The sequence below is a fragment of the Clarias gariepinus genome, chromosome 6 (assembly GCF_024256425.1).
Source record: "Clarias gariepinus isolate MV-2021 ecotype Netherlands chromosome 6, CGAR_prim_01v2, whole genome shotgun sequence".
NCBI lineage: Eukaryota > Metazoa > Chordata > Actinopteri > Siluriformes > Clariidae > Clarias > Clarias gariepinus.
This window is the reverse complement of record NC_071105.1, coordinates 27,858,691-27,876,566: the sequence shown is the minus strand read 5'-3', so window position 1 is coordinate 27,876,566 and position 17,876 is coordinate 27,858,691. Positions and strand designations below refer to the sequence as shown.

The 17,876-nt window shown below is 35.8% G+C and overlaps 2 protein-coding genes across 5 annotated transcripts in view; one reads left to right on the top strand and one right to left on the bottom strand.

Moving 5' to 3' along the window:
- The window catches only part of rbpjl (recombination signal binding protein for immunoglobulin kappa J region-like), a 31,149-nt gene extending 21,881 nt beyond the window's left edge, over window positions 1–9,268 (bottom strand). For both annotated transcript variants that reach the window (XM_053498833.1, XM_053498834.1), the window contains exons 1-7: window positions 9,060–9,268; window positions 7,063–7,171; window positions 4,129–4,263; window positions 3,712–3,782; window positions 3,459–3,574; window positions 1,978–2,152; window positions 906–1,043 (exon numbers count right to left, since the gene is read on the bottom strand). In XM_053498833.1, coding sequence (XP_053354808.1) covers window positions 906–1,043; window positions 1,978–2,152; window positions 3,459–3,574; window positions 3,712–3,782; window positions 4,129–4,263; window positions 7,063–7,171; window positions 9,060–9,093 — 778 coding nt within the window. In that variant the 5' untranslated portion in view covers window positions 9,094–9,268. The remainder of the gene's footprint in view (window positions 1–905; window positions 1,044–1,977; window positions 2,153–3,458; window positions 3,575–3,711; window positions 3,783–4,128; window positions 4,264–7,062; window positions 7,172–9,059) is intronic.
- Window positions 6,873–17,876, top strand: part of matn4 (matrilin 4) — a 29,087-nt gene continuing 18,083 nt past the window's right edge. For 2 of the 3 annotated variants that reach the window (XM_053498832.1, XM_053498829.1), the window contains exons 1-6: window positions 6,873–7,112; window positions 11,609–11,733; window positions 12,140–12,706; window positions 13,262–13,384; window positions 13,535–13,657; window positions 16,389–16,511. In XM_053498832.1, coding sequence (XP_053354807.1) covers window positions 11,661–11,733; window positions 12,140–12,706; window positions 13,262–13,384; window positions 13,535–13,657; window positions 16,389–16,511 — 1,009 coding nt within the window. In that variant the 5' untranslated portion in view covers window positions 6,873–7,112; window positions 11,609–11,660. Of the gene's footprint in view, window positions 7,113–9,166; window positions 9,207–11,608; window positions 11,734–12,139; window positions 12,707–13,261; window positions 13,385–13,534; window positions 13,658–16,388; window positions 16,512–17,876 lie in introns of all 3 variants that reach the window. The other variant, XM_053498830.1, reaches the window with a different exon arrangement.

The following is a 17,876-nucleotide window of genomic DNA, read 5'->3' as shown; positions in this document are numbered from 1 at the left end:
GCCTTAACCACTGAGCTACCCCTGGCTTACATGAGGTCATCATAACTACAAAATTCCATCAGTCAGGCTTCTATAGTGGTGTGGTCAGACAGAAGCCATTCCTCACTAAAATGTACATGATAGTCAGCTGAAAGTTTGTCAAAAAGCCCCAGAAGGACTCTAGAAATTTCTGTTTTAACACAAATATTGATCTTTTTTAGGGGGAAAAAACGTTTTGGGAAAGCAAGACATCAGCTTATTAAAACCATCCTTATAGTCAAACATGGTGGTGGCAGCATCATGCACCTGGGACTCAAGTCATTATATGGGGGGACATTCGGGTCATTAGCTGACTTTACCAAGGTCACATAGCCTTTTAATCCAAATTCTGTGAGTTCTCACCGCATTGTTTGCATATGGAGTTTCTCTTATTTTTACTATAGAACATAGCCATGGTTTTTACTGTTGATTGTTTACCATGCAAACTTCACCAAATGTTGTAGTGATCTCCCTTCATGATTTCTTTCGAAAATCGTCACTATCCTTTTGGGTTTTGCTAAAGTGTTAAAGGGTCTCTGTAGTTATTTTCTTTAACTTTAGCTCAATAATTCAGAAATAACGGGAGGTAGTGCATGTTTTTCTTATCATTTTTTTTTGTGATAAAATCTTTTTGGTCTGCCTTGATCATGAAAGTTAGTGATACATAAAATGATTAACGTAATGCTATTATTAATGTTTAATTAATGGTAATGGTTAATTAATTATTGTTAATGTTAATTAAACTAAAAGTTAGATAATTAACGGTTAATATAATGCTAAGTAGTTTTTCCAACTTTCTGAGTTCTAATGTGAATTAGTGTGTGCATGCTATATGATAATCACCAGTGAGTGTATGAAAAGCCAGAAAGAGAGGAAACATTCCATACCGAGAATGAGAGTAAAAGCAGTCCACTGTCTGGCGCTAGCCACAAAGCCTCCACCCTCCACTGCAAGATAACGTGTGCTGACTGTCTGAGACCTCAGCCGATTAAACAATGAAACTCTTGAACCAGATGAGATGCACACTGAAAACACAGAGACACAAGTAAAGTTGAACATGCTGCCAAAGGACATATGCCTACAACAGTGAATAAAATACCTATTGAAGTGACCTGTTTTTTATTGGTCACAAAATTCATCTCATTGTGTCTCTTTTCCACCAGAGGGTGAGGAATTCAACGTCACTTTGCAACCACTGAGACATTTACAACACATCTTTGTTTTTCTGAGCTCTTTTGACAAGACAAGACTCCCAATGTCAATAGAAATTGCCCTTAACCATATGTTTTAGGATCAAGTGGCCAAAGGTCAAATGCTTAACCTCTGGGTGCTGGATAGCTGCCTTGTATTGAACATGGTCCAAGGACTTGGAGTAACAATACTTTTCACATAGTATATATGCATTATGTAGATAGAAAAAAAAATGATAAGACAAGTGTTCACGGACAGTAATAATAAAAAAGTGTATACAAAGATCAGATCAGTAGCTTACTCAGTTTCAGAAAGAACTTTGTCATTGTCATGGTTGTGGTAACTCTGGAGACTTGGATGGGATGTTAAGGTGGCATACCAATTATGATATACAATATTGCATTCCAAAAAGTAAACTTAATCAATTAACAATATTTAAATTTGTAAAATGTTTTGCTTAAAAATGATGTTCTGTGATTTTAGGGACCTGCAAAATCTGCTAGTCATTTAAGGGGTTTATTGTTCATTATCAGAAAGAAATATGCTTCTTTACTGATGGTGAAGGTGGGATTTACTTAAGAGATAGCAATTTCCAATGTGTTATGTGAATTGCTGTATTTATAGTTGTCTTAGATTCCAAGTATTATTTTATTATAATGATAAGTATTATTTATCATTTTAACACCATTGTACAGGTAGATGTCTTCTGAGCATAGTCTTAGTCAATTCTCAGTCAATACACAATTGCACAGTCACAAACTGACTCACAATCTGCATTCTTCATGGATTGTCTTTTCTGTGAGGGTTTGGAAATGACTTTAATAAGTCCACTTTGGAAAGACCCAATCTCCTGCCCGCCACTGTGGAACAGACGAAGCAGCAAACGGAAGTGTTTACGCTTATCTGCATCTGAGATATACAGGGTTTTGGCACAGGCAAACATCTAAAAATATAATTTAAGGAAAAAAAAAAGAAAAATGTATTAGGGAAAACATCAGCCAAGCAATATATATTTTAATTAAATACATTTATTTACAAATTAATTAGATAAAAACTTTAATTACAAATTAAATACAATCCCAGATGAATAACAACATATAATGTTTTTCACCGTGCCATTATTAATTTCATAAAAATCTTAATTCTTGTTAATTAGGTAAATTGCTTTTTTGGTAAAAAAAATAAAAAATAAAGTTATATGTTGTTTGTCTGAGGTTGTATGTGCCTATTATTATGATGATCAGATGATTTTTATTATGATGTTATACCTAGAATTATAGAATAGAAAGAGGGGGTAACAAGTTTTGAACACAACTGTAGTTAGGTGAATATTTACTAAAATAAAAAAGATAAAAATTTTCACTATATTGTAAATTACTGTATCAGATTTATTCCATAACCCTAAATAAAGAAGCACCTTAAGATTAAATACAAAGAGAGAACAGATATAGAGACCTTGGAGAAAAAAGCACTCAGCGCAAGAAAAAAGAGCGCAAGTAATATTAGTTAAACCTTTATCATTTACAAATTGGTTCATGACTGCATACTGTAAATGTTAAATATTTAACTCTTTATAGAGATTTGGAATTTGACATTGAAATTTGGGGGCTTTGGTATTAGAAGGTCTAATATAATCAACTATGATGAAAAATGGGTTGCTAAAAAATAAATAGGTGCCTTAAATGATCAGATTAAATGAAACAGCTTTTTAATCTCTGCTATCTGATATCACCCAAATGAGGATGGGTTTCCTGTTGACTCTGGTTCCTCTCAAGTTTTCTTTCTATTGTCATCTTAGGAAGTTTTTCTTTTCCCCTGTCGCTCTCGGCTTGCTCAGAGACAGTTTGATCATTTGGATTTATACATGTTTTCTCACACATTTCACACACATTTCCCTAATTTTCTTTTTGATTCTTTAAAGCTGCTTTGCAACAATGATCAATGTTTAAAGCGCTAATCAAATAGAACAGAATTGAATTGAATTGAATCTGCATGGAAGCAAATTACAAAAGTAAAATATTGGCAGAGGGCATCATGTCATTAGACAAAACTAAGTGAGTTGCCCTTAGAAGCAGTTTTGTTAAATGTTCCCATGTTTCAAGCAACAACCAGAAATATGCATACAGTCATTTAAACTAGTTCCTTCAATATTCAACATTCAGTGTTCTTTTATTTCAGACATTTCCCTAGCTCCTTTGATCAATCTATGTATCTGTATCTTTTGGCTTGGGTCTGAGGTATTGTTATACCATTCTTTCCGTTTGTTCTTCAAAGCTCAGTTTGAAGTTGTCTGCTTGTGTCCCAGAGGAGCCATCCAGACCCATGTACCCCCACACACGACAAGTGGATTCACCAAGACCTGATGCTTGTGATAGAGGTCACAGTTATATAGTGCATCCAGAGACTTTAATACAGACCAGTGAGTTGAATCTATCTTAGTTATGATAGAAGTGTTTTAATAATGTATTCATAAGTAGACCAAGAAATGACTTGTTTACAAACCTTTGAGGTGTTCTTGTCTGAGATTCCATCCACTGCCACAGAGGTACACACATGGAGGAGGACAGAAAAATCTGTTTGCACAGACAACAAATTGCTAAACAACAAAATTGTTATTTCCTTGTACTTGACTCTAACGGTAAGGTGTAGCAATTATAACATAACACACATACCTAGCATGATTTTTTTCCCTTATTTTAGTTTTTTTGATGTTGTACATTAAAACCCAATTCTATACAATAATTAGTTAATTAAATACAACATACTAATATTCAATTTAAGAGTTTAGACTAAAAATAAATGTGAATATTTATTATGATATCACATTCCTACCAAGGAATGTCTATAGGTACATAGAGAATTTGGAGAATTAAATGAAGGATGTCTTATTTTTTATTGTTTTATATTTGACATTCTCACCGTTTCTCATTTCCATAGGACTTCTGAGCAACTCTGGCATGAAGAATGATCACTGACTGATCAGGTCTGTACTGAAGGTATTGTGTCACAGAGTCTCTGCTTATTCTTGGTGTTAAAGCAAAACTTTGATCCACCCTATGGATGCAGACAATTTTATAGTAAATTGTTTTGGACCAAACAACTTAATAATACTTTAGGCAAGTGGATTTTTTTCATTAAACTTTCAGAATAGTAAAAAAAAAAAAAAAAGGTAAAGAATAGAATAAAAAAATAGCAAAGAATAGAATCAAACTTTTGGCCCTTATGTTTTTCTTTTCACTTTTTCTTTCTCCTTTATTTCCCCTTAATAAATCTACATTTGCCTTCTGAGCAAGAATTGCCTTTGTATTTGTGTGGTGTGGAAAGTTTATGGCAGGAGTGGTGTTGGCAGCATGATGTGAAGGATCTGGTGCATGAGGGCTTTGAGTGCTTACCCAGCATTGAGATGGTGTGGAGATATGGTGTCAGATGGATTGGTTTGGGTATCTTAGGAGTCACAGCCTAACATGGTGTTCTACTGTTATGACCTAAAAGCTCATTTTTGGGATGTGGTGAGACATCCTTTTCTGCTCACCATAATTGTGAGAGTAATCAGCTAAATTATCAGCCAAGCCCAAACTGGTTATTCTGATGAGAGATGTCAGATGGTATTGAAATCTGCAGACTGAAAGAATGTGGGTAGATGCCTGGGAGAATAGGCCATTTTGGGATATTGGGCAGATCTGTCTGGTGCTGGTAGTTATGCTGTGGTCAGGTCAGGGATCTTCACTTCCCTTCTCTTTAAGGTTTTTGGTGAGGCCATGTACATATGGCTAGTTACATCACTCTGCAGATGTGTGATTGACTGACTGGAGGGCTGCATAGCTATATATATATATATATCAGTCGGTCTTAATTAACACAAGATCTACCTATACATATAGTACCAACATTAATCTAATTATATGCACAGCAAATAGAAATTGTATTGTTACTGTATATTTAAAGACTTATCATAGAGGCAAAATCAGTATTAATACTGTAGATAAAGAGAAATTAAACAACAAGTGAGACTCTGCTGCCAACTAGTGTTTTGTGCTACTTTTAAAATTCAGGCTTAAAATGTTAATTCAGGATTTAACGCTAGTATTGCATTTACTGTTTAGGAATTACAGCCTATACAATATAATTTTTACATAAAACTTCCAATTTTACCGGCTCAAAAGTAATTGAAAAAATTAACACATACACACACATGCCTATATACAAACACATGCTTATATTTAGACATGTAGAAATACCCAAGACCAGTTGAAGATCAAACCAAGCATTAGAATGGGGGAGAAATGTACAAGTAATTTGAATGTGATATGATTATTGGAGACAGACTAGTCTAAGTGTTTTCCAAACTGTTGATCTACTGAAATTTTCAAACATAGCAATCTCTATGGTTTGTTAGAGAGTTTTCTGAGTAAAAATACTTTGTTGATTCCAGAGGTCAGAGGAAAATGGCCAGACTGGATCGAACTGATAGAAAGACAACATTAACCCAAATAACATCTTAAAATGGAGGTATGCAGAAGAGCATGTCTAAGCACACATGTTAAACCTTGAAGCAGATGGTCTACAGCAGCAGAAGACCATGATGGGTGCCCCTCCTGTCAACTAAGAACAGGAAATGCATGGGCATTTCACATGGGCTCACTGAACTCTTACATAATAGAAGTATGCGGTCTGGTCTGATGAGTGTGGATTTCTGCTACAACATTTGAGTAGTACAGTCAGAATTATGTGTAAACAACATGAAAATGTGGATCTAGAGAAGAATATTCAATTATTTGTCACATGTACTTTACAGCACAGTGAAATGTCTTCTTCGCATATTCCAATTAGAAAACTGGGGTCAGAGCGCAGGGTCAGCCAGCTTATAGCACCCCTGGACCAGATAGGGTTAAGGACCTTGCTCAAGGGCTCAACAGTGGCAACTTGGCGATGCTGGGGCTCGAACCCTCAACCTTCCGATCAGTAACCCAGTAACCCAAAGCCTTAACTAACTGAGCCACCACTGCCCACAGTGCCAAAACTACCACTAACTGGTTTTCTACCAATGATCTCAACCATCAACTTGCCTAAATCTGAACCTATGGGGTATTTCAAGAGGAAGTTAAACATACAACCCTATTGGTTGTAAGGATCAGGGATCAATTAAAGGCACCCAGAGAGAAGTGCACCTGTAGCACAGGCAATACAAAAGGTAAAATGAGGAAAATGAAGAGAGGTGGAAATATTTACCTGATTATCTGTTATAATGAGTTAGATTATTTTACTTTCAATTATTATAACGTCATGATTTGAATTGGGGCGCACAGTGCCACACATATTAAGGCTGATTATGCTTCTGATAATGCTGACACTGAAGAGATGATACCAATAAGGGTATTATTATTATTATTATTATTATTATTATTATTAGCGCTATAACAAAAATAAATAGCCTATCACTCCTCCTTACTATTTTACTAAATGATATAAGCGATGTACTGTAGCTTCGCAGCGGTCTAACCGTCAATCAGTGCTATTTGTGACGAAGAAAAAAAAATACACGTGTTGGCAAGGATCGGTTTTGGGGAAGGAAAAAAAGAAGAAGGATTTCAGAGGGGGTGGATCCACATAACCTGCTTCACGTACTTAATCCCAAATCAGTATATTTCAGATTCATTCTGCGTCTTACAGATCAGGACTGCACTCTGTATAGTCGTATAGCTTTCTGAGAAGTCTTTTGCTTGTTTTCGGTCGTTTTGACTCTGTTTAAATAAGAGAGAATACTCTCGCTTTAGGATCCTTCAGACCGAGCGGAACTGAGTAGTGTGTAACACAGAGGGAGAGAGAGAGACAGAGAGAGAGAGGTTCGTCTACCTGTCCCATTTTGCCGGCTGCGTCTCACTTCTTCCCTGATCTTCACAAAGGTGAGTAAGGACTGATGCTTCATCTCTGTACACGTGAGCATCATCCTCATTCTCAAAGCCTGGGGAAAAACTTTCTTTTATTTTTATGTAAAGCACATAATAGTAAATAAGTACATGTTGCAAGGAGAAATTTACAGTAAGTCAGCAAGTTGTAATAGTCATTTAATCTTTTGGCTCGGTTCTGGTCGTCTCCAATAGCCGATTTGGACAATAGAGTTCTACTTGAATTGTTAAAATAGTAGATTCTGCTTGAGTCGTTCTATGAAATTGGATTCTGCTCTTCCTTCAGCTTGAAGACGTGCTGGCACGTGACGCAATCAGTTAACACCATATCTGTTTATTACTTTAGGTCTTTTATTTTTTTTATTATATAGCCTATTTTTTTTTACGAAAATCATTTTAGTTTGTTTTGCCCTAGTCGAAGACTTCAACATGTTAACTTCTCTCTCTCTCTCTCTCTCTCTCTCTCTCTCACTCACACACACACACACACACACACACACACACAGCTATTTCTAATGACAGATTGTGTACCTGAGCTACTATATACTATATACTATATGTGTTCCGTACGTTTTTGTTAAAACATACTGGACACGGACTTTCTAAGCTAAACCTTCTTAAGCCAATATTGTCTTCCAGTTCATAATAATAAAAAAAAAATCTTTTTTGATTTATTTGTGGCTAGAATATATAATGCTGCACTATATAATATATGGATATTTAATAATGGATCATATAGGAATTATTGCTAAATATGTAATTCACAGGCCCATTTGTTTTTAGAAGTAGTATGTCACGGTGGCAAGATTTGTTATAATCTTGAATATGTTTTGCTGCTAACAAAGCTTTTTAACCGGAAATAGAAAATGTCTTTAATATTTTAAATACACTAATCCTCTCATCTTGACTTGTCTACTACTATAAAGCTAAAATGATATTTGTATGAGGTGTGCAGTAACTTGCTGAAGACAAAGCCACAGTGTAAATTGCTAACAGTAGCAGAGTCTCACATCTGCTTCCAATTTCATTCTAACAAGAAGGTGCTGTTCCCTACACAACTCCACTACGAACCTGTCAGTCAACCCTAAGTAATAGAAACACAGCTCACTGATTCTCTGTTAAGACCTTCTTCTGTGGTGAGATTCCCTTTTTTTTTTGCCAGTGCCCCAAGTTGAGCTGAGCAGAATGTGTGTAATGTGAGTGTTTCTCCGGTGGCTTGATGGCTCAGGAAGTGATAAACATATGGTCATATATGCAGAAAGAGTATTTCCACTTAGTTGTTTTCTGTCCTGTGAATAAATATGTTAATTTTATTTTCCTTCACTTAAAAAAAAATTTTTGGGGGGGATATAATTTTGACCATAAAAAATGAAAAGACATTCAAATATGCCCTGATGATTACAAATCCACAAGAATTTAAGCATACTCATATCAAAAGTTCAAAATTTTTTGTAAAACAAGGTTAAATCGATGAGGTAAAACAATTTTATTTGTATAATATTTAACAAAATGAACGGTTCATTAGAAGTCATATAAGCAATTTTTCAGGTTGTGTTGAAAATATCAATAAACATGTACTGTAATTAAATACAGATTCTTAGAAAAAGTTTTTATTTTTTGCCCATTGATTAATAAAAAAGCTGTGCATAAAGACAGTTTAAAATATTGGGTAAAGTTTACAAAAACATAATATCTATTAAAACATATAGTTTCACAACCTGATCTCATACGCAGATTAATTTTGCTGTATGTCTTAGAAATAAAAAACCATGAGACAGCAAATTTTGTCTTCCTCCTTAACCATCACCATTTATAAACTTTAATGAGTTTGTTAAAGCAGTTTAATATTAGTTTAGCACCAAAACACAGTTTCTCAAAATTATTATTTTTTTCTATGATTTAGTCTGTGAAAGATAGGATCCCAGCTGTGGACTGCCCACTCACCCATATCTCTCTGTGCTTCATTTTGTTCGTGCATGCCTCTCAGTTGCAATTTTCTTCCTGTGTCTTCTAATGCTTTTTTGCCCTGATTTATATTCCACTCTACATAGTTCTGCCCTTCATTACATCCATTCTTTGGCTCTATCTGCGGTAAGTAGATGGCATGTTCATCAGACCTCTACAATAAGCGTCTTCATCACCCATCACCTGCTGTTGTGGCATTGGCGTTGAACTCCTGGTGTTGTGTGTCAACCCCTGTGTATATTTGTTTAGAGAGATAACAAGCTGCACCCAGGTGTGTGGTTCTCATGCCCCCACTTTGCTTCACAAATAGCAGCTAAAAGTAAATACAAGGACTGAGACGCATGGAGTACAAACGTGGATAATATCTGCAAAAAGAATAGTTTTTGCTTTAAGTTTTTTAAAGCTATATTAAGCTGTATATTTTGATTGGACATATATAAAAATATGAAAAAAGTATTCCACATTACAAATAGGTATTTTCATCTACATTTGTCTGTATAATGATTTGTGAGTCAGTCAATACGTCTAGAATATTTAAAAGTAAGTTAAAGTAAAACTCATTGCTTTAGGAGAATGGACATTTACATGTTTACATACATTTCCATCCAAAAGACTTGACTATTATGTTAGACCACGTTTACCTTATTTTACATCACACATTTGCTGTTAAATCGAGAACGTTCTGTAGAGTCACACTTTTTATTTACATCCAGATTTATATACATTTTTGGCCAAGATCTTGTATTTATGACAGGTAAAACCATCCCTTAAAATGTTCTCTAGTACATTCTCTCCTAAAGAACAAAATGCAAACACACCAGTCCTGAGGTCCAGTCAAAAAATAACACCAATTTGTCATGACTGATATCATCAGCCAAATCCATCCATGTTTTTTTAAAGGACTGAGAGAACTTTTAGGTGGCACCATTTTAACATGAGCAGTGTAGTTCATCATGTAGTTAAAACAATTGTTGTCAGCCAAAACATTTTAAGCAGTAAACTATTAAATGCTCTTAAGTATTTGCTTATTTAAAACTAAATGATGGTGATTTTTATTTTATTTTGCCCAGGTAGTGTGCATATATTAGAATAACTACTTGTATTTTTGTCAGTACTTTTGATTACAACCATAATTATTATATTTATAACAAACATTATTATTATTATTATTATTATTATTTAGACCTAGTGGCTGCAAATTGCTCATTTCCATTAAATGAAACTCAAATCTCGACTATAAATACAATATAAAAAAAAAAAAAAACACTTGGGATGAAAAATTTATAAACATTCTGCTGCATTAAAGCCCTGAAGTGAAGTATTGAAGATAGGATAAAAAAATGATCAATAATCACTTTCAATAGGCATTTTTACTTTATACCATCTGCCTATACACTGAAAGCAACTTTGACATTTTTTTTAACACTGATGCATTTGCACATTAGTTATACCTTAATGTTAATAATAATAATGAGGTAGGTTTATTGAGTGATACTTTATTGACAGTGAAAAAATTTCAAACATCCATTAGTGAAAGGAGAGAAGTTCAATACGAAGATGGTAACAACGGTAACCAGCAGAAATAAAATAGAAGAAATAATGGCAAAAATAATCTTATATATAAACACCCACTAGCAAAAAAGGAATTGAATAAATAGGTTAATAAAATGGCAAGAAAAATATAGATTAGAGAAATAATATATATATGTAAGAAAATAAATAAATCAACCTTATTAAAATGTGATTTCATGAATAGAATGTCTGTATGCTAGCCTCAGTAACCCTTAGCTTCTTAGAGATTTTATCTTGACATAAAGCGCGCGCGCGCGCGCACACACACACACACACACACACACACACACACACACACACACACAGGGGCCCTTTGTGTCAGTCAGACATAATGAAAAATGTCTGGTGATGCTGAAATAACCATTGTGGATCAGTGAAGTCCCAAAGGGAGCGCAAAAGCAATACAGTTACACAACCTTTTACCTCAGCATGTTGTATGTGTGAAGTAAGAGACGGAGCACAGCAGAATGTCCTAATCACTGCTAATGACTGGTGAAGAGTACTTAACAAGTAAAAAGCAAAAAGTCATTTCACCCCCGTTACTTCTAGGTTGGGTTTTTTTGCTGATGAAGAGAATTACCATAACTTTGTGTGGTTCTTTTCTAAATTATGTGTTTAGACTGCTCACACAATGATAAACCTTCCCAAATCATATAAGAAGAACCATATCAACAGCATGCCGTTTACAAGCTTACTTGTGCAGACATTGTTATTTTCCTGTAATTACCTTGCACTGTGCTTGAACTAACAGCCTGCTGACATGCAAGTAATTTATGAGTTGAATAATTTCTTTGTGTTACCAACATCTGGTTGAAACTTCTACATTCTGCTGCAGGCAAACTGTTTGCTGTTGTTATTTTATGGCAGGACTGGGTTGGAATGAACAGCTGTTCCCTAAATATATTCCTTGTGCTTTGACCTTAACCTTTCTGTTTCTTTCTCTTGACCACTTACAGACATCAGGGCAGACAGATTTTACAGCAGGACTGAGCGCATAAAGTTTCCAGAATGAGACATTTGCTTGTGTGTGTTGGTGCACTGCTGGCTTTAGCGAATATCATGGAAGCAAGGCCAAAAGCAGGTAATTCTAAATACATATACATCAAAATATCAAGCTCTAATTTAACTGTGTAGAGTTTTGATTTGAACATAGATTGTAGGCAAGCATCTTAACATATATTTGGATTAAGCTGTTGGGCCATCTATACATACTGCTAATAGGTTCTTTATTGCTGATAATAGTAGACTAGTTTTAGAAATCAGATTATCAGTATGTAAAACATTTATTTTCTATCCTGTAACCTCCCAATATTGTGTTCAATTACTTCAGAGTTAAACTAAGTTTTTAAACTGGCAGTTCATTTGTTAAAGTTTGAAAGTCAACATCATTTATTCCGTTCACTGTTTTCATTCTGTCTAAATATGCTGTGCATGTACTTTTTGGTTCTTTAAATACCTCTCTAATCACAATTTTTTTTGTTGCACAGCTGGACTTGGAAAGTGTAAGTCTGGCCCTGTTGACCTTGTGTTCGTCATTGATGGCTCTCGCAGCGTTCGGCCACATGAGTTTGAGACGATGCGCAAGTTTATGATTGACATTATCAATGAGATGGACATCGGCCCCAATGCCACCCGTGTGGGTGTTGTGCAGTACTCCAGTCAAGTGCAGAATGTCTTTTCCCTGAAAGAATTCATTACTCTTGCGGATATGGTCAAGGCCATCAAAAAGATCATTCCACTGGCACAGGGTACCATGACAGGCTTGGCTATCCGTTATGCCATGAATGTGGCATTTTCTACTGAGGAGGGAGCTCGTCTCAATGTGCCTCATGTAGCAGTGATTGTCACTGATGGCCGGCCTCAGGACCGTGTTGCTGAGGTAGCTGCGGCTGCTCGAGAGTCTGGGATCGAGATCTATGCTGTGGGGGTTGCCAGAGCTGACATGACATCCCTGAGAGCGATGGCATCACCACCTTTTGAGGACCATGTTTTCCTAGTGGAGACATTCGATCTCATTCACCAGTTTGGACTCCAATTCCAAGACAAGCTTTGCAGTAAATATTTACCCCCTATTTCTGCAACAGTAAACACATTTTTCTCTAACAACAGTTTTCTCCAGAGCAGTTTTCCTTAGTGCAGGGGTGTCAAACACAAATTCTGCCATTTTTGTAAATGCTTGAAGGGCCATGACCATATAGTTTTTTATTGTGTGACCTACTATTTACTCTATCTAATAATACCAATATTTAGCCTCTTAAAATAAAATGCATACTGTTTCACTATATGAACTATTAAGCATTGGAACATAGACTTGTCTGTGCCAAAGAACTACACGTCCTTTATATCCATTTGTCTTGTACTTTAACCAACTTTTTGTATTAGGTTTTTACATTTGACCTGATTCATTCTTTTTTACATCAGATTATTCAGATAAGAGTTGATTTTAACGAGTACACATTGGTTGGTGCATATTATTTTGGTTTAGTGTGAATCCTAAATAGTGTAAAAATGTTAGGTTACAAGGCATGGCAGGGTCTAGCAGGCTTCACTGCACTGCATGTTCTCCATAGGTTTTCTGATATCTAATTAACTGGTTTCTGACTTTTTAGAAAGTGATCTTTGTCTGGAGTCTGACCATGGCTGTGATCATATCTGTGAGAGCTCTCCTGGCTCCTACCAGTGTTTCTGCCTGCCTGGTTACGCACTCCAAGATGATGGCAAAACCTGTACACGTGTGTACTTCAAAACACAACTGCTGGGGATTGTAGATAAATTTAACATTAAATCATTAAATTAAATATTTTTTTGTAACTTATGTAATTACTATACTCAATGCTATTAAATGATTTATGTAGTTGCATTTACATGCTTTACTTTTTTAGCTATTGATTTGTGTGTGGAGAAGAAGCATGACTGTGAGCAAATCTGCATCAGTTCCCCCGGGTCTTTCAGCTGTGACTGCAATACTGGCTACGTACTCAATGAAGATAAGAGGACATGCACAAGTTAGTGACAATCTACATCCATTTACCATGACGGGCCCAAATACTTGATAAATACCCATTTCTAAGTCAGTTACAGATGTAACATACAATCATTGTATTTGACAGCTTTGCATATTAGTCTACAAAATAATAAAAATGAACAAACTGGCTTTTTAAAGATTTTTTTTAGTTCCAGTTCATTGATAACTGCCATGGTACTGTATCATCAATTGAAAAATGCCAATTATTGCAGTGCTCATTAACTATGTATAATGTGGCTTTTACAGGAGACCTAATCAAAGGGCCAGTGTTGCTGCGAGTTTTTATTAAAGCCCAATAGGATGCACACAAGATAGTTAATTGTAAACCAAATTAAACTGATTAAACAAATATAATTACGTGTGACTCTGGCTTGATTGGGATGAAAGTCTGCAGCCATACCATATCCTTTGTGGATTAGACTGAAGATTCCCTTAAATATAATTTTTTCCTATGTTTAAAAAATCATTGTAGATCAAAATGTATCAACATTTAGATGTTATTACAATGGTTATATTATGGTTTAAGGATTCCATTAATTTATGTCCAAAAAAGTCCAAAGGGAATGCAGTGCCTTCCAGGGAATTACCCTGCCACCCTCTACATTGCTAATCTGTGATGAGGTCAATCATTTTAATATACTTGGTCAGTTCCTCCGCTTATGCTAAGGTTAGCATAAGGAGCATGAGAGTGGCTGGGGACTAGGGGTAGGGTCTGTGACAGTGCATAGCACTGGCACCAAAGCTGACCAGTGCCTAACCTGGAACTAAGCATGGACATTGGACTTGTCCTGAAAACTGCTCCAGGACATAGCAAAGGCAAATAGAAATGGACTTATCTTGAGCTTAAGATGGGCGGCTGGCCAGAATGTAACATCGGCATGGGCACTTGGACAGAACTTATCTTCAGAACTTGATTCAGTCCTAAAATGGCACAATTCAGACATAGCATGGCATGATTCTGGGTTAACAGGGCATAGCTTTGGGTCAGCAGGGCAATTTCGGGATAACAGACTATTATTCATCACTGACTCTATTTACCTCTGGCTAAACAGAGCATAATTCTGACAAAACTAGACATGACTCAAGCATAACATTGCATGATTCTAAAAATATGGGACCTAACTGGAATGCTTTTCCGTTGAACTGCTCTTGCAGCTGCGCCAGTTTGCAGTGAGCATCACCCTAGTTGTCACTTACTGCAGCCATTGTATCCCAGCCTGTCTTGTCTTTCATGTTGTCATTAGTGTCTTTCACAATTTCAGTTCCTCAGGTTTTTTTTTTTTTTTTTGGTTATGTTTGATTGGTATTTTTATTGAAGCACATTGTTTCTCTGTTTTAGTGTCTGGGTTTGTTTGTGTATGCTTGTGTTTGTATGATACACTGTCAGATTTATTAAACATTTTTAAACATTTAATGTTATACTTAACATTAAAATTAGACATCTTTTTTAGCTAGTGTTCATTTTATGTTCATGTTTAACCATACCAATGAAAGACTAGATGTCTGTATGAACATCTGTAGGCAAAAAATAAATACAATTCTGAATGTTTTTCGTACTTTATGCAAATTGTAATAATTTTTTTTAAACCTGTTATTTGAGGTAAACATAATCTAATGCAACATTCTCTGTAATCTCCCTCTGATTGAGCTTGATTGGTCCAGCTTTGCCTTGCCTTGCCAATAATAGTTTGCTGTTTGAAGAACAAAATGCCAAAATGTAGGACCTCCTAGGGTGTGCTAGGGAGTCTGGCACATTAGCAGTGTATCGTTTGGGTGCTGTGGGTTGTGTGAGGTCTCTGTAAATTGGGTTTGTTACTCTAGCACCCCAAGGGTACTCAACTGGATCTGAAAGCCAGATCAACAACCTTGAGCTTTTTGCCTGCTAACCCCCATGTACAACACCCTGTGATGTTCTGGGTGTTCTGATACCTTTCTATCATGGCCAGCATTGGCTTTTTTCAGCAATTTGTACTTCTGTACATTAACATTTCTGTGACATTTAGTCAGGACCTTTGGCTCCTGTGGATATAGATGGACCTTGGTTGCCCATGATCCTTTTACAGGTTTACTGATATATAATTGATGATCACTCACTTACTCATTCATCTTCTATACTGCTTTATTCTGTATTCAGGGTCGTGGGGACCTGGAGCCTATCCCAGGAGGCTTAGGGCACGAGGCAGGGTACACCCTGGGCAGAGTGCCAACCTATCGCAGGGCACACACACATAAATACACTTACACACCCATTTACACACTACAGGCAATTTGTGAACGCCAATTAGCCTAACCTGCATATCTTTGGACTGTGGGAGGAAACCGGAGTACCCGGAGGAAACCCACCAAGCAAGGGGAGAACATGCAAACTCCATGCACACAAAGCATGCACTGTCTGGAATCATGGCATCCCTGACATTCAAAGTATTTAAAGTATTTCTGTAAAAAAAAAAAAAGAATGTAAAAACATGTTAGATGCAACAAAAAAAGCCACGTTAACCCATATATCAATGTGCGATAAAAGAACAAAGGTTCATTTATTTATTTTAAACAAACTTAATTTCAAAAGGCTTATATATCATGTTCAAAGATAGTTATCTATAACCTTAAGTAATTGAAAAAATAGCAATAACAGTAAGTGTCTTAAGGGATTATTTCTAGGGTGTAATATTAACAATGTGTAATATTTTGGCTTTTTCTTTTACTTGTTCCAGTGATAGACTACTGTTCCTTTGGAAATCATAGCTGTGAGCATGAGTGTGATGCCATCCTTAATGGCTTTAACTGTCATTGCAAGGAAGGATACACTCTGAATGATGACAAAAGAACCTGCACAAGTAAGTAGTGCTAACAAACTATTGAGCTTTTCTGCTATTGTACAACACACACATTCTACATAAAGAGAGGGGACCAAGTAACAGAAAAGTAAAAAAAGAAAAAAAAAGAGTTTAACAAAACAAACAGAACAGAAGAGTTTACAAAATAAAAGAATGTTGGTTTGCAAAGTTTGAGTGTTAGGAAGCAACACACTGTATTAAGAAATTAGAAAACCCATGAGCAGTATTGTACACTTATTTAAAAATGTGATGTAGTATTTAAGCATTTATTGGCATGGATTATATAGTTTTAAACACTGCCTTCATACTGTAGTTGTTTTGATATCTGTAAATAAAATTCTGCAACACAGGACATTTTTAGTTTCTGACAAGTATACTCAGTTGTGTTAGATTGCATTAAATGTTGTTGCATTAAACTACAGCCATGAACCATGAAGTTTTTAGAAATAGTTAAAAGGTTAAAGCTAAAAAAATAAAATAAAAAGATAATCAGCATAAATATAATTAGTGATATTATTGTTTTAAGTTAAAGACCCCGTACATGTCTGCCTGTCTTTCGGCACGGCCGAATGAAAACAGCCAAACCACAGACATGAACATGCACTATACAGGCGCCGCTTAACTTAGAATATCATCAAAAAGGTGATTTATTTTAGTTATTCAATACATACTCATACATAAATTCATTACACACAAACTGGTATATTTTAAGTGTTTATTTCGTTTATTTTTTTATGATTATGGCTTACAGCTAACCCAAAATTCAATATCCCAGAAAAATAGAATATTGCGAAAAAGTTACAGTAAATCAGCTTACTCAAAACACCTGCAAAGGTTTCTTGAGCCTTTAAATACCCTTTCAGTCTGGTTAAGTAGACTACATAATGATGGTAAAGACTGCTGACTTGACATTTGTCCAGAAGACGAAATGTGGTAGAAAAAGGTGGACAAGCAAGAGGGATAACACCAGTCTTAAAAGGATTGTAAAAAAAAAATCCCATTCAGGAATTTGGGGGAGAGTCACAAGGAGTGGACTGCAGCTGGAGTCTGTTCTTGTATCCTGGAAATGGGCTACAACTGTCGCTTTCCTTGAGTCAAAACATTCCTAAACCAGAGACAGAGTCTTACGTACGTGGGCTAGGAAAAAAAACTAGACTGTTGCTAAGTGGGCTAAAGTCCTCTTTTCAGAGGACTTGTTTTACATTTCATTTTTAAATCAAGTCAGTGTCGAGTTTTCACACTTAGTGGTGGTTTGGGGAACCATGTCATCTGCTGGTGTTGGTCCACTGTGTTAGTCCATTCTGGTTTCATCCAGCAGGACTTGGCATCTACCCACACTGCCTTAAGTAAAGCCAGCAAACTTGT